This window comes from Juglans regia, chromosome 15 (assembly GCF_001411555.2).
Source record: "Juglans regia cultivar Chandler chromosome 15, Walnut 2.0, whole genome shotgun sequence".
NCBI lineage: Eukaryota > Viridiplantae > Streptophyta > Magnoliopsida > Fagales > Juglandaceae > Juglans > Juglans regia.
In genome coordinates, this window is record NC_049915.1 from 1,750,102 (window position 1) to 1,775,241 (window position 25,140).

The 25,140-nt window shown below is 34.4% G+C and overlaps 3 protein-coding genes and 1 non-coding gene across 5 annotated transcripts; all 4 read left to right on the plus strand.

Annotated features, from left to right (window-relative positions):
* The first annotated feature begins 925 nt into the window (after positions 1-925).
* LOC108980520 lies at positions 926-2,317 on the plus strand. The gene has a single exon (XM_018951459.2). The coding sequence runs from the start codon at positions 950-952 to the stop codon at positions 2,084-2,086; it is 1,137 nt and encodes a 378-aa protein (XP_018807004.2). The 5' UTR covers positions 926-949; the 3' UTR covers positions 2,087-2,317.
* Positions 2,318-3,040: 723 nt separating this feature from the next.
* On the plus strand, positions 3,041-13,208 carry LOC109019307 (probable protein phosphatase 2C 11). The gene is made up of 15 exons (XM_035686047.1): positions 3,041-3,350; positions 3,469-3,537; positions 4,129-4,194; positions 5,137-5,258; positions 5,602-5,730; positions 6,571-6,683; positions 8,398-8,449; positions 8,567-8,766; positions 10,221-10,363; positions 10,498-10,596; positions 10,702-10,860; positions 11,131-11,217; positions 11,433-11,524; positions 12,199-12,270; positions 12,796-13,208. The coding sequence occupies exons 1-15, from the start codon at positions 3,209-3,211 to the stop codon at positions 12,922-12,924; spliced, it is 1,674 nt and encodes a 557-aa protein (XP_035541940.1). The 5' UTR covers positions 3,041-3,208; the 3' UTR covers positions 12,925-13,208.
* Positions 13,209-14,872: 1,664 nt separating this feature from the next.
* LOC109013669 (putative DEAD-box ATP-dependent RNA helicase 29) lies at positions 14,873-23,927 on the plus strand. 2 transcript variants are annotated; one of them, XM_018995831.2, is made up of 11 exons: positions 14,873-15,259; positions 15,464-16,625; positions 16,734-16,791; positions 17,861-17,965; positions 19,456-19,498; positions 20,799-20,875; positions 21,093-21,145; positions 21,708-21,789; positions 21,868-21,924; positions 23,187-23,325; positions 23,420-23,927. In XM_018995831.2, exons 1-11 carry the CDS (start codon positions 14,884-14,886, stop codon positions 23,635-23,637), a joined length of 2,370 nt encoding a protein of 789 aa, XP_018851376.2. In that variant the 5' UTR covers positions 14,873-14,883; the 3' UTR covers positions 23,638-23,927. The 2 variants fall into 2 exon arrangements, with proteins under 2 accessions (XP_018851376.2, XP_035541596.1); XM_035685703.1 differs by having other exon boundaries at positions 20,802-20,875.
* A 791-nt stretch (positions 23,928-24,718) lies between these two features.
* On the plus strand, positions 24,719-24,790 carry TRNAQ-UUG. The gene has a single exon. It is a non-coding gene; the product is annotated as a tRNA-Gln (tRNA).
* The last annotated feature ends 350 nt before the right edge of the window (positions 24,791-25,140 follow it).

The window sequence follows — 25,140 nt, forward strand, 5'->3', positions numbered from 1 at the left end:
TATTTAAGTGATGTGGATGGTATGCTGATCTACACACCATCTTGAAAATAAAAAAACTCTAAAATTAGTTGGTATTAAAAAAATATATATTCATGCCTTTTAAGACATTGGAAGTTTGATTTTAGAGAGGTAACAGGGAACAATTTATAGACACACCTTCACAACATTAATGCTATGAAAACTGTATAAATATATTAATTGAACACTTTTTTTTGTAATTGAATATACAGGAACCAATTTATATCGAAGCGTCACTCTTGTGAGGAAGACCAGCTAAAGGGTCTTCGCCCAGCATTGGCAATGGCCTAGCCATTGCCAAAGCCAAGTGCAAATTTTACCTTTTTTTATCACAAAATTCCTACATTGAACTAGCTATAGCCATATATTTTAGTTTTGAGCTACAGTAACTTTCCCCACCTAGCTATATTTGGCTATACACTATTGAAGGACCAAATGAGTTTTTTATTATTTTTTCTCAATTTCCCTCCCTTTCCCTCCCTTTTTGGTAATTTTTCTTGTCAAATTACTTTTCTTTTATGATAAAGTTTCTAATTGAGGGTACATTTATTTTCTATCATTATTAGCTTAATACACAATATAAAAATATAAATAGCAAAAAAAAAAGGTTAGCAAAAATTAATTTGTTGGTTTCAAGAATTGTTGTATAATTTTTTTTTATCAAATATTATTAAAATATATGAAGTATATTTACAAAATATGAAAAAAAAAATTTGTCAAATATAATTAAAATATATAATATAATAATATTATTTTGACTTTAAAATGACTAGTCCAATGTGGACTTAGATAGTCAAAAGTTAATACAATAATCAAAATGTAAGATTTTAGCCAAATTTTAGATTTGGCAATGGCTAGTCCATTGCCAATGCTCTTAATAAGACGCGTGCATGACTTGACCTGGTTTGTTTGAAGGGTGGAGGCTTTTGGGATGTGCAGAAAAGTCCAGGTCAATTTCCTATATCCCATCCCCAAGATCCCTCTCTCTCTTCCGCAGGCCATTTCCAAATTCTCATCTCCAGCAGCAACAACAACTCCATCCAAGAAAGGAATCGCCATGGATATCATGGAGCAAGAAGATATGCAATTTCTTGGTATCTTTGGTGTCTATAGAGAAGCGTATAAGATCATGATCATCTCATGGCGGAAAATCTTGAGCCAGATTACCCTGGCCTTGGTCATCCCTCTATCTTTCATCTACTTGGTTCACATGGAAGTCTCAGATCTTCTCTTCTCGAGGATCATCCACAACGAGATAGTCCTGGACGAAACCAGAGCCGGAACTCCAAAATACAACAAGCTCTCAGATGTCCTCACCTCCGAATGGATCACTTTCTTGTTTTTCAAGGCTGCCTATTTCACTTTCCTCCTCGTTTTCTCCCTCCTCTCCACCTCCGCCGTCGTTTACACCATTGCATGCATTTACACCGGCCGGGAAGTAACCTTCAAGAAGGTCATGAGCGTTGTCCCAAAGGTCTGGAAACGGCTTATGATCACTTTCATCTGCACTTTCATCGCCTTCTTCGCTTACAACATCGTGGCTTTTCTGATCGTGATCACATGCGCAGTTTTCCTAATTGAGTCTGCATCCAGATATTTTCTCCCCATATTAATTGTCGTGGGGATCTTGTACTTGGTGGGATTTGTGTACATGACCATAGTTTGGCAGTTAGCCAGCGTCGTGACAGTTTTAGAAGACAGCTATGGAGTTCAGGCGATGCTGAAAAGCAAGGCGCTGTTGAAGGGGAAGATGTGGGTGGCTACAGTTATATTTTGTAAGCTCAATTTTTCTCTTCTAATCATACAGATAGCATATAGAAAGCTTGTTGTTCATGGCTGGCGTCTGGGCATGGCGAGCAGGGTTGGATATGGGATTCTCTGTTTGTTGTTGCTTTTCAAGTTGGTGCTTTTCGGGCTTATAATTCAGACAGTGATATATTTTGTCTGCAAATCCTACCACCATGAAAACATCGACAAGTCGGCTCTCTCGGATCACCTTGAAGTCTATCTTGGAGAGTATGTTCCTTTGAAGGCCAAGGATGTTCAGCTCGAGCAGTTCAATGTTTGATCATTTTGGCTATATATGGATGTCAGACAAATAATGATCTATACATGTAATATTAGCTGCTGTTACGAGTTTTATATCTACATATCATCTTGAGAGTGTTGCATGTCACAGTACTACAGAATCAATGGTTATTTGTGTTATTTTTCATATATATTGCATCAATATTTACCAAAAACAAAAACCAGTTTGAATTCTAATGTAACAATGTTGGGTTCAACATTTTCTGCTGTCTGTTTTGAGTTGCTGGCTGTTTTGACGAAGTGGTCAATGCGTATGATATGGGGTTGGTTGACTTGTACCTTAGAATCTGTTTGTTGAAAGGAAAACACTACTTTGCCTCTCCATTTTGTCCACTTTATTTGACCGCTTGTCCTTTTTCTTTTTTTTTTTTTCTTTTTTTTTACTTAGTGATTAAGGAAGTTATTTTAAATGTATTTGTATTTTTTTTATTTTTTTTAAATATATTTAAATGTATTAAAAAAATATGAAAAGAAAAAAAAAAAAAAAAAAGTTACGCTGGGCGTACCAACATGGGGCGGCATTGTAGCCGCACCCTTGTTGGAATTGAGAAAAATAATTAGGAACCAGATGCGAAACTTCCTCCTTCAAAATTCTGTTCTCAAGACCACGGTGAGCTTTTTACATTATTAGTTAGAAGGGGAGATTTGTTTTTTTTTTTTAATATATATATATTCTAACGTCTTTTATGGTTTAAAAAGAAGGATCGTGCTACAGCATATATTATATGTGTTTTTTTAAGTTATTTTTTATATAATTTTTTTAATATTTTTTAAAAGATAAAATAAATTTAAAATATTTTCTTAATCAAGAAGTAAAAAAAAAATTATTAAAAAATATTTCCTTAATTACGAAGTAAAATAAAAAATTATAAAAAAATATTTTATATTTTACTTCATAATTAAGCAAGTATTATTTAAAAATATTATTACTTTCAGCAGCGCGCGCAAAACAAGAACACTCAATAAAGAGATAAAGATCCTTTCTGTTTCGAATCTATTTTTCTTCTCTCTATTTCCTATCAATTCCATTGATTCACAGAAATCGAATTCTACGTTAATGGTGGTGTTGTTGATTGGCTGGGACTGTTAAGGTTTGCGTACAATGGCTACGGCGTCGTCTTCGACTCCAGCAGAGTTCGATTACCTTTTCAAGTTGTTGCTGATTGGGGATTCTGGCGTTGGGAAGAGCGCGTTCCTCTTGAGCTTCACTTCCAATACCTTCGAGGATCTCTCTCCGACAATAGGTGAGTTTGGCGTTTCCCCCTCATCTTACCAATGGCGTGAATTGTTATTATAATTGTTATTTATTTATTTCTTTGATTTCTCAAATATTCAATTTATATTATTAAAAATGTTTTCTAGGTGTGGATTTTAAGGTGAAACATATTACCATTGGGGGAAAGAAGTTGAAGCTTGTAATTTGGGACACAGGTATTTAACTGGAATTTGTTTATTGTATTTGCAAATGTTTGATCATGAAATGTTATTGTCTGAAAAGTCTCTGCTTTAGAGTTGTGTGAAAAAACCTCGGATTCCCGCATCCATTATATGGGAATGTCCTGTTATCGGCTGTTTTTTTTTACGTAGAGTGTGATAGAAAAGTATGGGTTATAAATTTATGATAAATAACATGAAAGCTCAATTATATTAGATTCCCTTATAATGCATAATCAAAGCGCATTTGGTGACCGGTAGTTGTTGTTCTTGAAAATATTAGACGTAATTTTTGGTTATTCTCTGGATTATGAGCTGGTTTAAGGACCCCCCAATCATGCGAAGGATACTTTGATTTTGGGTGAGCATATGATATGTTGATTTATACTAATGCAGTTGGGTTTCATGGAGTAGAGTGACATATTTTAGTATTTTACACCTTTCAGCTACTATATAATTAATATATGCTATTTATCACACATATGTGTCTGTGCACACACACTCTACTTTGAAAGCACATTAATTCAGGTTATATTTTGCTCCCATGCTTTGTTTCTGACATTAATTTCCTGTTTTCTCATCATGAAGCTGGACAAGAAAGATTTAGAACTCTAACTAGCTCATATTACAGAGGAGCTCAAGGGATAATAATGAGTATGTTGATTCATCGCCATTTATCTATGCTTTCTTTTCCTCTCCGTGCCTTGTTAGTATGAAATCCATGCCTTTATTATATCATTGGGAGTTCACTATTTTGTTAGTGAAAACTGTAAACAAGTATGCTTTATTTGTTGAATATAAAATTACACACACATGTTAAAACTGCTTGGGATAAATTCAAATTTAGGTTACCTTGTCAAGGTCAAACTTGGGATTAATTTTTAATTCTTAATGGAAGGGGTGAGCTAAACAGAATCAGTTTTTCTGTCATCCAACCGCATAATTTTTTTCTTTCATCATGCCATAGGATTAATTATTTTGCATAGAAATGGAATGCAAATGTATGGCTGATATTTGGGATTGTTTGAAGACCATATCATGCATGCCTTCATCCTCGATTTGTCTCTTTTGAGTTCTATTTTTCTTAATTTCTTCACTGATAAAAAACTCTTAATTTCATGTTTTATGTGTATGTTTTTGTGCTTTGTGTGTAAAATTTTGGTACTGCTAGCGTCTTGATATTTTGTTGTTGGCTTAGATGTGTTGTTCTTCTGGAGAGTGCAGAGTTGTTCTTCTGGAGAGAATTCTTTTTTTTCTAAAAAACAAATCTTATTCTTGTTCATTTCATAGAGTGGAAATGCTGTAATTCTATACAAGTAAGTTGTTTTACTTATGATTTGCATTAACTTCGTGTTTGATGTTATTGAATCCCCTACTACAGATTCACTAGTATCCTTAAGGATGACCAGTGCTGTTTAAGTGTGGACCTAGTTCTCCTTTATTGATTTTTCGGTAATAATAAACTAAACAATGTTCTTGTCTTTTTCTGCCCAACTGTATGTTTGTGATTGATCTAGTAACCTTTTATGTTGCACTTCTTTAATTGGGACGGGTTATTTTCTATACCTTAGTCATTGGATTTGGTAAATGGTGCAGTGTATGATGTAACAAGGCGAGAAACCTTTACAAATCTATCTGATATATGGGCCAAGGAAATTGACTTGTACTCAACAAATCAAGATTGCATCAAGATGCTTGTTGGCAACAAAGTTGATAAGGTATTTCTTAGTTGAACTTGCATTTATAGTCTTTTGATTCTTGAGAGCATCCTGATCTTGATAAAAATGTCTGAAGGTTAGGATTGTACTAAGATCTCTCATCCCAAGACCATATAATTGCGAGAACAACACCTGGGTAGTTTCCTCTTAATGTGTTCGAGGAAATTAACAATGAACTATTAACCTTGATCGCATGATTAGGATATGTACCCAGTTTTTTGAACTTTGTCTTGTGAGCTTTCTAGTTGCAGGATTCTTGGGATGTTATGTTGTTTCTATTATTTTCTTATAACAGTTTTTTGAATTAAGATGTCAAGCACATTGAATTTATCTGTATTTTCAGGAGGGTGAAAGGGTTGTAAGCAAAAAAGAGGGTATTGACTTTGCAAGAGAATATGGATGCCTTTTCTTGGAATGTAGTGCGGCAACTCGAGTCAATGTGGAGCAATGCTTCGAGGAGCTTGTATTAAAGGTATGCAAAATGTTAAAACCTTTCCTCTCTAAATTGTTTTTATATCATAATATACTTCTATATGTGATTCCTCGGATGTGCACCAGTTCTGGTATGGGTTTGGTTCCAGGTGTCAAGTTTTAGTCCCCTACTTTTCAAAAACTTGGAAATAAGGATTGCCCTTATAATAAAACTGATCCTCTTAGTGGAATCAAGCTAGATTCATGCTCATTCTCATGGGGTATCTATCTGGTCAGCTTTTGTAACTCTTGGGGTGAATCTTACTGTTGGATTGGACTCCAGCGACAATTTTCTAAGCTTCGTGCCTTTTGAAGGTGTGGCACAAGGACACAAGCAGCAAAAGGATACTGCATAGAAACAAAATTCTTTGTTAGTATAAAGTCACGTTTAGATGTGTAATGACATTCTTAGGTCCGCCAGGAAGCATGTACATCAAGGAAACTGATTTATACAGACCTAGGGTGTGTAAGCCCCATGATGGCCCTTTGAAAAAAGTGAGATCCACCATGAAAATGTGGATTTCACTTTTTCTCAAAGGACCTGCACAGGGCTTGCATGCCCTAGGCTTGTATCTAGCATTACTCATTATCGTAAGTTGCATCTTCTTCTCGTAAGATTTGAAGGTATATAAATCCATGCTTCTCTGTGTGTCTCTCTCTCATACTGGTTCACCAAATTATGTGGTGAAGAACGTAATTCATGTAGCAGAATAACTATGGTGGTTGTGCCTTCTATAGCAAAGAATGCATTCATTTGTTTGGTTTATTTGCTCAAATATTTTGTTGAGCTTTAAAGAGTAACTTGTGTGGATGATGCGAGGGTAACATCTTGATGTGCCAGATTTTGGAGACGCCTAGTCTCTTGGCCGGGGGCTCAGCTGGGGTGAAAAAGATTATCATCTTCAAACAGAAACCTCCACAATCTGGTGCTTCCGCTAGTGGCTGCTGCTCTTGGTGATTGTACTCTGTTGTTTCTTCAAACTCTCCCCTCCAAAAGTAGCATTTCGTTCTTACCTTCTTCCCCAATTTGATCTAAAATGTTCACATGTAATTCAATTTGATGGGAAAGTGTACATTTAGTTCAAAAAACAATGACTCCTCTTCCCCTTTACAGATCATGAAACGAAGGTTTGCAAGAATCAGTTGAATATCGCTGATAATATTTCAATCCGTATGCGATGGACTGAATGGTTTTGATTTGATCACAATTTTAGAATCATTCACCTTTGGACATGATCTTGTTCGGTTTCAGTTTTATTTTCCTGGGGTTGGTTTGGCTTCACGGCTGTGCTTTAATATTTTATCATTATTTTTTATATACTTTTTTATTATTATTTAATATTTTATTATTATTTTTTTACTATTATTTATAAATCATCTGGGATCACTTCACTATCCAAAAGTAATCTAAATATCGATCCAGAGAGATACAGAGCGATAGCCATTTTAGATCTATTCAGAGTTGAAAGATTACGAGATATGTTAAAACTTCATCTATTTTATAATTAAAGAGTTTTACTTACCATATATGTTTACAGTTCTTTTTTTGTTTTGTTTTTAAATTATCTTTCATACTCCCAACATTTTTTTAACCAAAATGTATTCATAAATCCATGAAAATTCTTGATGTACAAAATAAGAATCCACCAAGATAGATCAATAGTTGAAAAAGTTAAAACAAAGTATGGATATAAGTATAGGCATAATTTTTTATATAATTATATTTTAAATTAAAAATAATTTTACTTATCATCTCTTATACTATACATTAATATATAATTTGTTATTTTGTTATTTTATTTAAATTTATATATTTATATATTAATATGTGTGTTTAAAAAAATAATAAAAAAAATAAATTATACATTAATATGTGGTGTCGGAAAAGATAAATAAAATTTTTATTTAATAACAAGATGTTATTTTTTATTTAAAATAAAATTATATAAAAATTTATAAAAATGATTATAAGTGCATTATTATTTTTAAAAAAATAAAAAATAGATATAGCAATCATAGACAAGATTGAATTGACGTTGTTAGTTTTCTTTGTACCTGTGTTGACATCAGTAGTTGTCAGTGTCGGATTTTATTAAAATATTAAATTTATCTCCATTTATTTCAACATTTTAATTTAAAAAATTAAATTTATTTTAAATTAAAAAAAAAATTATAATTCACAACTCACTCCAATTCAAACAAACCCAAATTTTGAAGGATCATGCTACAGCCCCCGCTGGGGGCTCCCGCTGGGGGCTGTAGCATATATTATATGTGTTTTTTTTTAAATTGTTTTTTATATAATTTTTTTTAATATTTTTTAATATTTTTTAAAAAATAAAATAAATTTAGAACATCATTTAAGATACTTTCTTAATTAAGAAGTAAAAAAAAAAGTTATTAAAAAATATTTCCTTAATCACGAAGTAAAATAAAAAATCATAAAAAAATATTTTATATTTTACTTCGTGATTAAGCAAGTATTATTTAATAATATTATAAATTTTTTTATTTTTTAAAAATATTTAAAATTATTAAAAACATCTATATAAAAAAAAATTAAAAAAAACACATAATAAAATACACTGGAGCTCCAGCGGGAGCTCTCAGCGGGAGCCTCCAGCGGGAGCTCCAGCATTTTCCAATTTTGAAACTTGATAGTTGAAAGTGGAGCCCATACAACGGACAGAGTGGAGAGGGACCCAGAACCAGAAGGTGGGGTCATCTACGCTAAAATCATTGCGTTGGGACTTGGGTGGGTGTTCTTTTTTATTTATTTATTTATTTATTAAAAAAACAAGTAAAAGGAAGAGAAAAGAAGTGAGAGAGCGCCGTAGGGCATGAACACGCTAGTAGAGGATTCTGCCACCACCACCCCCGCTACTGATCCCGGCAACGTTACAAATCCGTCGGAGCCGAAGACCCTCGCCGGTGATTCCGTTCCGGAGGCGAAATATGCCCCCCCGAGACCACTAGCGCCGGCGATCATAATGTCCTCCAAAGAACCCGATGCCATTTTCAGCGGTGGCGGCATCAGGTTTTCTGTCTTTCTCGTGTTTCTTTGTTTTCATTGCTGCTCTTTTAAATGTATTAATTGTTAGATTTCTATTTGTCTGTCTGTTGGGATCTCTTCTTGATAGATTTATGTTATTTCTTTGGTTTGGTGCTATATTTTCAGAATTTCACATTACCGTTTGATTGATTTTTCTCCAAGTGTGGTCTGGTTTTGGAAGTTTACTCAAACCGCAACTCTCAAATGTTATGCTTTGGCTGGAAAATCCTTGTGGAAATCCTCTGTGCCGATTGCGTTCGAGTTGTTGGTTGGGTCTGGATTTTTGTTAATTTTGGGAGAGCACGTACCAAGTTGTTCGCTTTTATGCTAAATAACATATAAAAAACAGTTGCAAATCTGGTTTTAGGCTTGGGGTTTGATTTAGCATTAATTAATCCTATGCTCAGTGATGTCAAGTGGTAGAGTCGTTGCATTGGGGTTGACTTGACTTAAATTGCGCTAGGAATTCAAAATCTATTTTTGTGATTTTGAATTGTCATATGCTTTTGAATCTAATATGGGACCTTTTACACAATTCAACTTTGATCATTATGTAGTATGTACCCTAATCGACATCTACATGGACAGGCAGGCCTTATGTGTAACTAAGGGCATGGTCTTTTGCAGTGAGGGAAAGATCACGGAAAGTAGAGGTGAAAGTTAGTCGGTCCAGACCGGAAAAACCGACCGGACCGGTTGGTTCGGTCCAGGACCAAGACCGGTCAGTCTCGGTCCCTGAAATAGAGTACCGAGACTTTTTAGTTTGGTCCGGTCCCGGTCCAGGGGTTTCCCACCTTGGACCGGACTGAACCGATCGAATTAAAAAAAAAAAAAAATTTATATAGATTATTTATATAATAATTCTATAATTAATTATATAATTTTCATCTAACCTATCACCATAAAAAATATAAAATTTTAATTATGTTATTAACAAATTAATATTTTATCAATTAACTAATTATATAGTAATTATATAAACTAAGAATGTAATTATCATCTAATTTATTATTATTGACTATGTAAATAATTTTTTATTGAGTTAGTTACATAATCTATATTAATAATTCACTTAATTTTAATTTAGTATTTTAAATAAATTTTTTAATTAATTTATTTTTTAAAAAAAATAGAAAAAAATTGAGCCGGACAGATAGCTACAAGTCCGGTTTGGTATTTTGGGGGTGGGGGCGGGGCGGGGGACCCTAACGGAAAGGTCTTTGAACCCTTGATATATCATGGAAAGATTATATTACCTTTGATATATGTTTACAAAGAATACCATGGGTGTGGTGAAGCTTGAAATCTTTTCTTGACATTTTTTTTTCTCTTTGGCAAATGGAAGACTATTTCAAATATTATATAGACCCACAGGGCCACAATTGTCCGAGAGTGGTTGAAGTTACATATCTGACTAAATGTTCTATTTTTATGATTAGCTTTCTTACTGGAAGCCAAAATGGAAGTTTCAACTATGGATATTCCACTTTCAAGGGTAAGAGAGCTTCCATGGAGGATTTCTACGAGACTAGAATTTCCGAAGTTGATGGTCAGATGGTCGCATTTTTTGGCGTTTTCGATGGTACGGCCTAGGATATTATTTTCTCTCCTCATATGATGATGTTTTTTTTAAGCTCAAGATTCTTTCTATGAGTAGGGACATTACTTATCCAATTATCTGTTTTGTTTTTACGTGGTTATTGTCATTTAATTCAGGCCATGGGGGTTCGAGAACTGCTGAATACCTAAAAAACAACCTTTTCAAGAATTTAAGTAGCCACCCAGATTTTATCAAAGACACAAAGACAGCTATTGGTACTAAGTCGATTAACTTCTACTGTCATTATTTGTATGGAGTGATTTAAACTACTTATTCATGTGGATCATAAACCAGTAACAAATTTTCTTTTTCCATTGTAGTTGAAGTATTTAGACAGACAGATGCTGATTACCTCAATGAAGAAAAAGGCCAGCAAAAGGATGCTGGTTCAACTGCATCAACTGCTCTGCTGTTAGGTGACCGGCTGCTTGTTGCAAATGTTGGTGATTCCAGAGTAGTTGCCTCTAGAGCTGGTTCAGGTTGCTGCCTTATCTGTTAACATTGGGATTTTTTTACAACCATGCCTTTAACATCAGTATAGATTAGGAAATTTAGACCTTAAAGAAATCAAGAATTTCTCACCACCTATTTGCAGACCAAAATTGCCTTTTTTAAATGACTTTTATAAGCCAGACCAATGGATTGACTTCTATAGGTTTTACTTGATTTATATGAGAATATACATATTAAGAAATCTCTTTTATCTCTTTAATTTGATGGTTGATGGTTATTATTGTTGCCTTTTACAGCTATTGCTTTGTCGATTGATCACAAACCTGAAAGATCTGATGAGCGTGAACGGATTGAACAGGCTGGAGGTTTCATCATTTGGGCAGGTAAATTTTGTCTTCTTGGTATTATGTGTATGCATTTATTGTGGTTGGTTTAGCTTGTGACCATAACTTCTGCAATGAGGAATTTTTATCTGCATATAGTGTTGCATAAAGAATAGAATGCAACTGAAGGCTGAGCTATTCAAGTTGTTCTTTTACCTATTTAGTTTGTTATGCAACAGTTCTTGTGAACTTGTAACATGGTGCTGCTTTCACAGGCACTTGGAGGGTTGGTGGTGTTCTTGCCATTTCTCGTGCATTTGGAGACAAACTACTAAAGCAATATGTTGTTGCTGAGCCAGAAATCCAGGTTAACTTTTACCTTTCCCTTCTTTTTTTTTTCCCACTTGAATGCTGAAGTGATAATCTTGACTGTTTCTTGCATCAATATTTGTCATTCATAAAGGAAGTTATAACAAGTTTTCGATATTAATTGGTGACGTTAATGTATTTGCTCAGTGCGTTTCTATTGGAATGTATGAGGGTTAAATAAACAGATTATTGGGAACAGGTGCAACATAAGATGATATGTCTCAAGTAGCAAGGAAGATGGGATGGATTTTGGTAGGTCTTAGGTTAAAATCTTACCAAGCAAAAGAAAAGGGTGCAACTTTTATAATCATAATTTTCTTTCCATTATTGAATCTCAAATCTTTCCTTGTTAACCACAAAATATCGTGCTAGGGGTTTTACATTTTTGTTTTCCTAATCTCTGCTAATATATTTTGAAATCTTTCATTGTTTAACTGCTTCCATACATCTCATGGATTTCGTAGTTTTATCTTGTAAGTTTCTATTCATGAAAAGTGCCCTGAATTTTAAGTTGGCTGTCATGCTACCGTGAACCACTTCCTTTCTCTTGATAATGTTCTCGTACATTTTGTCATTTTATTGCTGAAGCATATGGAGATTTTGTAATGGAGCTTCACTTTACTATATTCCTTGTTTCGTTACTCAATTGTTTTTTCATGTTCCAATGCCTAGGAAGAAGAAATTGATGGTGTAGATTTTATAATTCTTGCTAGTGACGGACTTTGGAATGTCATATCGAATAAGGTGAGTGTTTGGTAAGCCTTAAATTACTCTGCCATTAAATACTGAAACTGTTTGAAATTCCCTTTTCAGTTTTTCTTTCGAGAAGCTGTGGTGGTTATCTTTTTCAATTTTGGAGGGGGGGTTGAGTTTGTAAAAAGGACCCATGTATTGCACCCTTTAAATTCATCGGAAAAAGAACAGAAAATGGATATTCTCTTTCCTCGGTTTGTTTTGGTGAATTATTTGGACCACCTGAGTTCCCATTCTTTGTAAAAAGGTTTATCTTGTTATTGAGATGAGGCCAGTTCAAATAATCTATACTCTCCTTCCTTTAAAATATCCTTCACTTATCTAATTGTGTTTCAGTAGTACGAATTTGGATGCTAAATCCAGTTATAGATAATTTAAAGGGAAAGGGAGGATAATCAGTGAAGGAGATGATAGTTATGTATTCTCTTATGTCTACACCAATTGCATGCCCTCGGAAGTATAAATTATATTTCATGGAATCACAGTATCTCACAAAGCTGTCTCTATTCCTTCCAGGATGCTGTGGCTTTAGTACAGGATATATCAAATGCAGAGGAGGCATCAAGAAGACTTGTAACAGAAGCTTATGCCCGAGGAAGTTCTGATAATATCACTTGTATCGTTGTTCGGTTTGATGTTTCATGAGCAGACGCATTAAGCTTTTCAAGTATAAGTTAATGATCTTTCCTATTATGATTATTCAAGACTTTTACTGTAATCTTTCCTTATTTTCGAAGTCTTGCAGGCCTTAGGATCATCTAAAAGTATCCATGCAAGTAACAAAAAAGCAGATTCTTCAACTCTTTTTTCTTCTCAATGTAGAGTGTGAACAGGCTAAGATCTGACTTTTGAAGATGTTGGTCCTGAACAACACATAATTAATTTGTGTTTAATTGATGGTTTATGGAATTGATGCAAATCTAGATACTTTGTCAATCTCACGTCTGAAATCCCTTTCCTGGAGTCTTCCTTTGAAGTCTTCAGCCCCAAACTCAATTCTTAAGGCTGTGTTTGGTAAGTGATATTACTTCACTATTATTAAAAAACAGTTCATTACTATTTACAAATCATTTGAGATCAACTCAGCATCTAAATGTAGCTTAAAATTGGTTGATGATTGCTATTAGTTTATCTGATGGCTCCAACATTGGTCTCTTCCCTTGTATCTACCTACCTCACCATTGTAAATACATAAATATATCTCTCTATATAAGAAGTGTTACAGTCACACAAAAATTTATTTTATAATAAAAATAATTTTATAATATGATATAGTCGTGTTATACATAAGTTCTACACTCTGCATATCACTTAAAAATATGTAATTTTATTTTTTTATTCTCATAATTCATATTTCATAAAAGATGAGAATAAAAAGATAAAATCACATATTTTTAAGTGATGTGCAGGAGTGTGAGGTTTATATTTAAAATTTTTTTATGATATATCATATCAAGTCACGTGAGTTCATAAATTTATTTTTGTTGAATTTCTTTATGTTCAAAACATTTATACGAATCTTTTCTTTTGTTTATTTATGGGTATATATTGAAATATTGTGTGATAAAAAATTGTTACCAATCCGAAATTATCTTATAAGATTCATTTTTTGGACTCTACTAGCAGCCATAAATTCTAATGAACTTTTCCCCTTAGTATCTATTCCCTTCCTTATTTGCCAATATATTGATAAATAAAACTAAAAAATAAGGCAAGATTATCTCTCCTGATCAAATATTACATTTCAATCTTCCAATCGGTATATCCTTGCAAATTGGATGATTATCACACAAGGGAAGCAAAACCGACATTTCAATATTTTAGTTTTTAAATTGGGAAGCTCTAAAAATCGTCTTTGTATATATAAATAAATGTTAAAAAAAAGTATAAAACCATTAAAGCTCCATTTGGATTTTGAGTTAAGTTGAAATGAATTGAATTTTTTTTATGAATAGTAGTGAATTGAGATAGTAGAGTGAGTTTCATGGAGCTCATCTAAGATGAATTTAGATGTATTTAAATGTTAAAATAAATTTAAATGTATTTATTTGAAGTTGAAAAATATTTTGAGTCTTGCATGTAAAAATATATTGAGTTGGAAAATGTTGTGGGTCTTATGTTTAAAGAAATTTTGAGTTGAGATGAATTTAGTAATTTGAGAGTTATAGAGTTTTTTTATACAACCTCCACCATACTCCACACTCTATATTATTTTAAATTTTTAAATTTTAATTTTTTTTAAATTTTTTTTGAATTTATTTTTTTTAAAATTATTTCAAAATTTCTATTCATTAGTCATATAATAAATATTTAATAAATTAAAAAAATAATAAAAATTAAAAAAAATATAAAATATAAAGTGTTGGAAGGTCATAAAGATTTATTCAATATTCATATATCAAAGTCAAACTATATGTTGGAGTAGGAGTCAGACACGTCCGGTTTGAGTCGAGTCAGAATATTCGGGTTGGATCGGTAGCGATCTTTAACCAAATAAGGCCTCAGCCCATTCCAAAAATAGGCCCATACCTCTAAAATGAGAGGAATGCAAACTCTTTTATATATCTTCTTCGGCTCGAAGGGTTTTAACGAAGCTTCGGAATAATGGCTTTGGGAGAGGCTCTACACGTGAGCTCGAAAGCGGAGCTGAAGTGGAAGGAGAAGCTGAAGAAGAAGGCCAAGTCCGGAGGATTCGAGTCCTTAGGCCTCAGCTCCAATGTCTTCAGAGCAATCAAGCGGAAGGGCTACAAAGTCCCCACCCCGATCCAGCGCAAGACCATGCCGCTCATACTCGCCGGCGCCGACGTCGTCGCCATGGCCCGCACTGGTTCTGGAAAGACCGCCGCCTTTCTTGTCCCTATGATCGAGCGGCTTTGCCAACACACCCCTCAGAGCGGCGCCAGGGCTCTTGTCTTGTCTCCCACTCGGGACTTGGCGCTCCAGACCCTCAAGTTCGCCAAGGAACTCGGCCGCTTCACGGGTTTGTTCTTTTTTATATTTTATTTTTTTAATCTAAAATTTTGGGGGCTGCCCATTGTTTGGTTGCTGAGAAATTTTTTTGGGGGAAATAGAGATGAAAACAAATGGATTTTTTAATTGCATATTATTTGATAAGGTCTTAGTATTATCCGATATCATATTCTTACAGTATCCTATTATTGATCCAATAAGAGTTTCATTGCAGATCTTCGTATTAGTTTACTAGTTGGTGGCGATAGCATGGAGAGTCAATTTGAAGAATTAGCACAGAGTCCTGATATTATAATTGCAACTCCGGGTAGGCTCATGCATCATTTGTCCGAGGTTGATGACATGTCGTTGCGCACAGTGGAATATGTTGTTTTCGACGAAGCAGATTGTCTATTTGGCATGGGTTTTGCGGAGCAGCTGCATAAGATTCTTGCACAGCTGAGTGAGAATCGTCAGACCTTGCTTTTCAGTGCCACATTGCCCAGTGCCCTTGCCGAGTTTGCCAAGGCTGGTCTGCGAGACCCTCAGCTTGTGCGGCTTGATCTGGAAACTAGGATTAGCCCTGACCTCAAGGTTTGCTTTTTTACCTTACGACAGGAAGAAAAACACGCCGCTCTACTCTATTTGATAAGGGAGCAAATTAGTTCCGATCAGCAGACGTTGATATTTGTGTCCACCAAACATCATGTGGAGTTTCTCAATACGTTGTTTAGAGAAGAGGGAATTGAGCCCTCTGTATGTTATGGTGATATGGATCAAGATGCTCGCAAGATTCACATATCAAGGTTTAGAGCAAGAAGGACTATGCTGCTAATTGTGACGGATGTTGCAGCAAGGGGCATCGACATTCCATTGCTTGACAATGTCATCAACTGGGACTTCCCCCCAAAACCTAAAATTTTTGTTCATAGAGTTGGACGAGCTGCAAGGGCAGGTCGTACCGGTACTGCATTTTCTTTTCTGACATCTGAGGATATGCCTTATCTTTTGGATCTTCATCTATTTCTCTCAAAACCTATTAGAGCTGCGCCCAACGAAGAGGAGGTTTTGCGGGACATGGATGGAGTAATGTCCAGGATTGATCAAGCAACTGCAAATGGAGAAACTGTCTACGGGCGTTTTCCCCAGACTGTTATTGACCTTGTTTCAGATAGAGTTAGGGAAGTAATTGATTCTTCCGCGGAGCTGACTTATATGCTGAGAACCTGCACCAATGCATTTCGCTTGTATTCAAAAACCAAACCATTACCTTCAAAGGAGTCCATTAGAAGAGCAAAGGATTTACCCTGTGAAGGCTTGCACCCAATATTCAGAAGTATAATGGGAGGTGGAGAATCAATGGCTTTAGCATTTTCTGAGCGCCTGAAACTGTTCAGGTACCCTGCTGGCTGCTAGAATGGTTTTTTTTTTCTCCTTTTAAGTAGAGTTACTTGGCAATGCTTTTTGTTTGTTTCTTAACATCTAGAACGACTGATTTATGCTAGACCCAAGCAGACTATTCTTGAAGCTGAAGGCGAAGCTGCTAAATCAAAGCATCTGCAGGTAACTCTCCACTTGTATGATTTTGCAGAGGAGTTTCCTCTAATTCATAATTGTATATTCCTCATCTCCCTATGTAAACGCTTCTATCTTAGTTTTACTCTAAATTGTAGTTTTCTTTCTATTGATGATGAAAACCTAGCCTCTTTGATATCGTTAATATTTACATGTTGTGTACTTGCTTTCATGGTACACGTTGGGATTTTACTTGGTGTGTAGCATATTTATCATATTTGATAATGCCTCATGCTTATTGTCATGTAGTTAAAATGTTGAAACCATATGAAAGCATAGGTGTACAGAAAGAAATATATGATGAGTCAGCTCTTTAAGGAGAGGTTTGGATTCAAAATCCACCTCAACTCATTTTATCTTATCATTACAACTTTCTCAAATTCCCACACAAAATATAATAAACAATTCAACTTTTTCAAATCCCAAAACAACTTTTTCAAATTCCCACACTAAATATAATAAATAATTCAACTTTTATTCTACTATTCACAAACCATCTCAATCCATCTCAACTCATCTCTGAATCCAAACCTCTCCTAAAACTTTTCCTGTGTTTGGTTTACCACTTGAGAAAATAACGGAGAAAATTTCATGTTAACCATGAATAAGAAAGGAAAAGAGAAGAAAGAGGGACAAAAGTAATTAAGGAAATTATCCACTCAGACCCATCAAAATGTTCTCCGGAGAACAGAGATATTTGTGAACTTAGATGGCATGAATAAGAACTCCTTTAAATTCTTTCTCCACCTAAGAACCTTTTTCATTTTGTTTTGCTACTCCGCTCTTTTTGGAGAGGCCTTATTCTCAGTTTTCCTGAAACTTTATTCCGGTGATTTGCTCAGCTTGCCTGAAATTCTAATATGATAAAAAGAGCTTTCATAAGTTTAAAACGAGTAATATTTCCCAAAATAGAACATGATAGGACTTTAGAGCTTGGCACTAATTTATGATTTGCAGGAACTTAATTTTGCCTTCCATACATTCTCTCAGACTTATCTTCTCTCAAATTTCTATATAAGCTTGAATTTATTATGTTGAGGTTATGTCTTGATCTCAGGGCCCTTCTGGTCAATGGGTTGATGTAATGAAGAAAAAGAGAGCTATTCATGAAGATATTATTAATTTGGTGCATCAACAACGCTCTATCAATCATGTGGAGGAGGTAGATCTGCTAAGTACTATATTATGATTTTTCAATTGTACATTATAGATAGGTATTTCCCATGTATACTTCCTGTGTACTTGGGCTTTGTCTATTATTATAAATAAAACTTCTTGATTACTTATAAAAAAAAAGGTACTATATTATGATTTTGAAGTTCTTTAAGATGCAAAGTGATTTGCAGTTATAGCACTTGATATTTTTTCTGCAAACCAGAGTGTTTTATGCCAGGATGTGTTTCTTGTGTTGTGCATGTATTGTTTATTTTTACTTGCCATGACATCTTAGTCATTCACATGAAAAAGAGAGAGGTGTTTTTCTAGGTCAGTGCCTGAAGATCTGGTTGCATTCATGAAGAACTGAATGTAATACTCATTTATGGCTAGATTGCGCTCGAGGATGTGGAAGACACGGTAGTGTATGGCTCCGAGTTGACCTTAGGTATTAGATTGATAATTTCTGGCATGGTCATATATTAGTAGGAAGCTTTGTTGCTCATGAATACATTTCATTTTCCCCTTATGTGCATTTTTGTGCTTATATCTTTACCGTGCAAGCCTGGTCTGCGAAAAAGTTCAAGCCTGGCCCTATGTACTTCTATGGTAGGTTCAAGCACTTAATCTATTGGATGGAAAAGCTGAATACTTCACGGTTTGTGGTATTTACGTTTTTTTGATAAGTAATAATATTATATATATATATATATCAATAGGAATAAACAAGTATACTAGACGTATACAAGAAAGCACCTAGCCCATACAAGAGAGCCCCTAATGACCCAAAAATCCCATGAAACCTACCCAAAATACATCAAGCCCAAAACACCTCCCCAACCCCTTGTTTCCATAAAACTAATCCTCTACCCGAACATCCCACTGTGAGATCATCTTCATAATGCCCTCCATTTATTCTTCCCTCGACTTGAGCTACCTCCCTTAGCGTTGAAGTTGATTGCACATGAAAAACTCTTTTAACTCCCTTCTTTTCTTAAAATGAGATTTAGTTTCAAGCGCGTGACTCGCCTCAATCGCAGTGAGTAGAGCTTTAAATTGGTCTTCATATGCTCCCTGTTCTTCATATGAAAGCCCTAGGATTTGCTTTAACCCGTTAACCTTATTCAGAACCCAATCCGATGTTGAACTTGCTATATCGTTTAACGGAGGAAGAGAAACCAAAGGAACGACATTATCCCCAGCCACAGTACCCAATTGTCCTCCCGATCGGTTTGTGGTATATACTTACTTTATACTGTAATTGGCTTAATTGTAATGATTTCCTTATATATTTTTCTAGTTCTAGATCGATGTATTTCTTGTATACTTGTGCACTTGGATTGCTCGTTTTAATAAACCTTATTAATTATCAAACAAGATATATTGATGGTATCAGAAAAGATATATTGATGGAATAATCTGATTTCCTGTTTTACTTTAGCAATTAAATTGTAGCTTCCTGGTGTTTCTGATTTATTTGTCTTTTGGCTCTTGCAGGAAGTCATTCCTGAAGTCACTTCTTCCAAACAGAAGAAAAAAGGTTTTGTCCTTGTCCATTTCTTATTTATACCTATCAAAAAGATTTTTTTTTATTCTATTGATATATATATATAATATTTTTACTTATAAAAAAAGATTTTTTTATTTGTTCAGTTTATGTTTTTCTCTCTCACACACAAACACAAATGTAATCATGTATATATGCGCTTATGTATGTATTTACATGTGTATAATGTAGAGTCATATGCTTAGTTTAATATTTATCTTGGTACCCGGAGCCAATCCCCTATCGGGCCTGCCATCATGCCACAAAATGGGAGTTAGAGACCACAGTTTCAATTTTTTTATTTTTGTTTTTCCTAAATCACAAACAATGTTCTCTTCCATATCAGATCCTTATAACTTTATAATTGGTTTGATGTTCTGCCTCAAACAATTTTATTCCACTCATGGAAACCTGGCATGTGGTAACAGAATTAAGATTCTTTCTGAAGCATTATTATCATGGAAGAATTTAGTATGTGGTAAAAATTTGATAGGAGTCAGCCTTGTGACTTTATACAAGGAACATTGGAGGGGGCCTTACATACAAAGACCTCAGAGTCTTAGCCTGAGTTCTTACTGATAAAAAAAAAAGTCTTAGCCTGAGTTCTTACTGATAAAAAAAAAGTCTTAGCCTGAGTTCTTACTGATAAAAAAGAAAAGTCTTAGCCTGAGTTAAAAAGGCCATTGCAAGTATTGTGGCTTTTGAAAACTGGATAGTTAGTTTCAGAATATGGGTTTCTTCTTTGAAAACTGAAGAATGATTCGGTTGATTCATAATAAATGATAGGAAATTTAATTAAGTAGTTATACTATCTGGGTATCATCCATTCTTGCTCAGGCCATTTCTTTCTTAATATTATTTTGTAAAGGAAGTTATGGAATTAAAGAAGAGGTGAAAGAATAGCAACCAACCACCCAAAAAGAAAAAGAGAGATTTGTTTTTAGAATTGCCTTACTTTAAATGTTTATGGGAGCGCACCTTTGATAAGACCTTGATATTTTTTAATGATCCCCACTAGTCTTTGGTGGGAAAGGAATGCAAGAAGCTTTAAAGATTGTGAGCGGTCAATGGAAAAGCTCAGAACCTTCTTCTGTAACACTTTATTCCGTTGGTCAATTGTAATAGATTTCAATGGTTTGAATCTCCATGACTTTCTTGTATCTCTAGACAATCATGACTAGGCGTTGCACTTGCTTATATCTTGTGCACTTGAGCTAAGCCTATTTCTATCAATAAACTTGCTTACTGATAAAAACAATTATTAATGATATTTTATATTTTTGTTTAATGTCAGAAGCTCGTGGGTCTAAAAGAAAGGCAAAGAGCTTCAAAGATGAGGAGTACTTTATAAGTTCAGTACCAACAAATCATGTAGGTTATGCATCTTTTCATATTCTAGTTTTTGATGTTCAATAAGTCCAGACATTTTGATAAGTAAAGAAGTAAAGTCCAAACATTCCCAATAGTTAAAATGCTATTTCATATTTTATGCTCCCTTAGATGATAATGGAGCATAATATGAGTGGTAAATTTTCTCTGGACATTGTGAAGGTGATTGACCATGATTTGCATCCTGTGTTATTCTCAGCATATGGAAGCAGGACTAGCAGTAAGAGCTAACCAAGACTTCGGATCAAATAGGTATTCCCCATAATATCTAGCTTAGTTTGCATGTCGTCCTTCTAATCTATCCTTCCGATGAATCCGGACCATAAAAAGCTTTAATAGCCTGGAAGTGAAAAGTTGGAAAGTTTAAACTGTATATGGCAAGATTAAAGAAGTATTATACATGCATACATGGGCACACCCATTCATGAGAAATTTAAGAGGAAGTTGTTGGGTCATTTCTGGCATGCAAATGGCTGCTTTCTGTAGATGCCAGTGAACTTATCTACCACATGCCCTGCTATCAGCTTTAGTATTTCAGTAAATGTATATTGCACATGCTTCTACCTATCAAAAAAAAATATATATATATATATATATTGCACATGCTTTTACAATTCTACGTGCACGTCTCTGTCTGTCAGTCTGTCTCTATCTCCTCCCTGGAAGTGAGCAATATCAAGATCAAAGCTTCACTTCTGAACATATTTTTATGAAGTGAAGTGGCATGATTATTTTTTAGATTTTGTGAGTTAGATATACAAAACCCCTGTATTTTCTTACTGCTGCGCATCTACTGACACTATATTAATCTTAGGTTGGAAACTGCAGTCCTAGATTTAGTTGCAGATGATGGTGCGGGCATGCAGAAACAGAAGTCTCACTTTCACTGGGACAAGGTAGTATAAGCTATTAACCTTTGGTTAATTATTGTGATATAGTTTATCTTCTTGACGCTAAAAATCCCTTTGGTGCAGAGGAGTAAAAAGTATGTCAAGCTAAACAATGGTGACCGTGTTACAGCTAGTGGAAAGGTATATATATTCTTTTAAACTATTTTCCTCTTTTTGTCTCTATCCGCAACTTACTGATATTCACTTTTAAATTATGGCATTCTTACCTACAAAAAAAGGACATTTGAGAGAAAAATTGTATTACTAGGCATCGGAGTTTTGTGGGAATGAATATGATAACATCAGGCTTTGTTTTCAGTTCAGAGCATTAAACTTGCTGTCAGTATTCCATTTTTTTTATGGGCAGCAGTAAAGGGTTGTTTTATCTTATTTGGTCGTAAGATTTCTGTTTTATGCCTTCCTACTTTCCTTTCAAATTTGGTGCCCTCGACACCGTTGGCATTACCTTGATCTTCCTTGTCTTATCATGGACCAAGGGACTTGCCAACTCTCTGACTCATGTATAATGAAGCAAGTTGGTATGGCAATTTATCTGAGCATGGCCAATGGTCCAATCCTTCACGAAAGGGACAAGTAACTGAATTTATAAGAGCTGGGGGTGGAGAAAATTTTCATGTTAACCCCTAGGGGTTGACTCAAGTGGTAAAGGCCTTGGGCTTGGGGGTATGCTCCCCCAAGTCTAAGGTTCAAATCCCCTTGGGTGCAAACAATATTTAGGAGCCATCGGACTAGGGAATTTTTCCCTTGAATTACCCGAGGTGCACTTGCGGGAAACTCCTTGCCGAGGGCCTGTGCATCCCCGGATTTAGTCGGGATGTTGTCCTGAACACCTGGTGCCAATAAAAAAAAAATAATGTTTAGAACATTTGCAAGAAATGGAAGTTGTCTAGGTGGCTATTTTGGTGACCGCTTGTGTGGTCAATGGCAGAATATTCTTCTCATTTGTTGATACGATTTAGGTGGGTTATCTCTAGGTCATTTTGGTAATGTGCCCTTTGATTTGTCTCTCATTGCTTTAAATACCCAAGTCTTTGTTATACATGTTGGCATAGATTGGAATTTTATATGTCTAATCTTTTTGCATGTCATATTTTTAGCGATGATCAGATTGTCTTTAATTTGAAAAACAGCCAAAATATATAGATATTCTCTCTAAAGGGCATACAACTACATGGATCTGGGTTGCTTAATCCCTTCCGGTGCATGTTGGAATATGGAATTATTGGGTAGCTAGTTATTGTCATGCTATTGGTCTATCTGTTTATTATTAACGGTGTCCTGTGCTTAATAATAAATCATTTCATATATTCACAACAAATGTGGGAGTTACTTATTTTCATGCCTGAAAGAATGAACGTTTTCTTTTTATACCTGGTGTGTAGATAAAGACAGAGAGTGGTGCAAAAGTAAAAGCCAATAAAACCGGGATATACAAGAAGTGGAAACAACAGTCACACAATAAAATATCTTTTAAAGGAACCGTGAATGAAGGGAATGCCGAGGAATCCAGGAGCATGTCAGGTAATTTAATGAATTGGAAGCCCCTGATGATTGTTCATCTTATTTTCTCTTGAACTTTGTTGAAATTTGCCAAAAACTTGCTTTTTATTTTCAGGGCATCTTAGATCGCAAGGAAATAATAGAACGTTTAAAGGGAGCAAGAAGCAGCATTATGTGCCTAATGCTCATGTACGTTCAGAAATTAAAGATCTAGAACAAGTTCGGAAAGATAGGCAGAAAAAGGCAAACAAAATCTCCTACATGAAGAACAATGGCAAGTCTGGTAAGGGGAAAAAATTTAATAGAAATGGCAAAAGAGGGAAGGGCAAGTAGTGAAGTCACCGAAAAAGATGGTTTTGTGCTGTTCGGGTGCTACTCTCATAAGAAGATTCTTTGCAATTAGAATGGGGAAAGAGTGCCTGAATTTTTCCCAGCCAACTACATGTTTTGTGGTTTTGTATTTGGATCAAGACTGCTTAATCAGCTTGCCCCTGTAATTGAATTAAAATATGCACTTATTTGAGTGCACAACAGCTAAATTTGTTAATGGGGCTGTGATACTCTGCTCATACTTCAATTTCCTAGAAATCTAAATTATTCTTTGATCCGATTAATCAAAACTATTTTGTATGGCCCCACACTTGTAAGTAATTCATTGGATGCAATCTAGAATTAGAAAGAATGCAAATGTTTCAAACATTAAGGGTTGGTTTAGATTCAGAGATGAGATAAGATGATTTTAAATGAATGATGAAAGTTGAATAAAATATTATTAGAATATTATTTTTTAATATTATTATTATTTTGAAATTTAAAAAAGTTGAATTGTTTATTATATTTTGTATGAAAATTTGAAAAAATTATAATAATAAGATAATATGAGATGAAATGTTTTTCGAATTCAAACGGGGCTTAAGGGTTATGGGAAAGGAAAATATTTTAGGCACAAACGGATTATACAAAAGTAAATTTACAAACTGATGTAGCTTGATCTAGTACGTCAGATAGTAAAGTTGTTTTTTTTATTATAAAATAAATCTAACGAATTTTATAAAATTACATCAATTTATAGGTTTATTTTTTTGTAATGTATTTGTTTCAAACATTATGGATTTTGTGTAATATCAATTTAAAAATAATGCTAATTCTGTGTGATGCAGCTCATGCTTTTTGTTTCCTAGAAATGATCAAGAAAAAGTATTATGTAACGTAACACCCCAAACTTTGAGAGATTCATTTGGTACAACCTAGAAAAAAAGAAAGAAATTAGAATATGTATTTTAAAGAGCTATGGGTTATTCCTCCAATTATAATTTATCAATCTGCACGCACGGTATACACTCGAACGCTGGCACGTTCGACTGTTTGAGTTGAGCCTTGAAATAATTAAAATCCTGTTTACTACCAAACATGTGGTTCTATGGTGTAGTGGTTAGCACTCTGGACTTTGAATCCAGCGACCTGGGTTCGACTCCCGGTAGGACCTTTTTCATTCTAGTTTCATTTTTCTAAATATAATTGTTCTTTTTCAGAATTCAATATCTTTATGAATGATTTTATTCACAATCGATTTATTTTATTTTATTTTGTTTTATTTGAACTCTAATATTAACTGAATTTTCATATTTCCAATATTAACTGAATTTAACTTTTGAATTTTGAAATTTCAATTACAAAATCATTTGTGGGCTTTTTTGGTGGCCTATTGCTTGTGTGAAACACCAGAAATTTACCAGATCAGAATTCCACTATTGGTAGAGCTATTACCTCACCATATACTATGATTGCAGTTTTTGTAAGATTACCCAAAAATATAATGAGATTCCCATTTCTGTA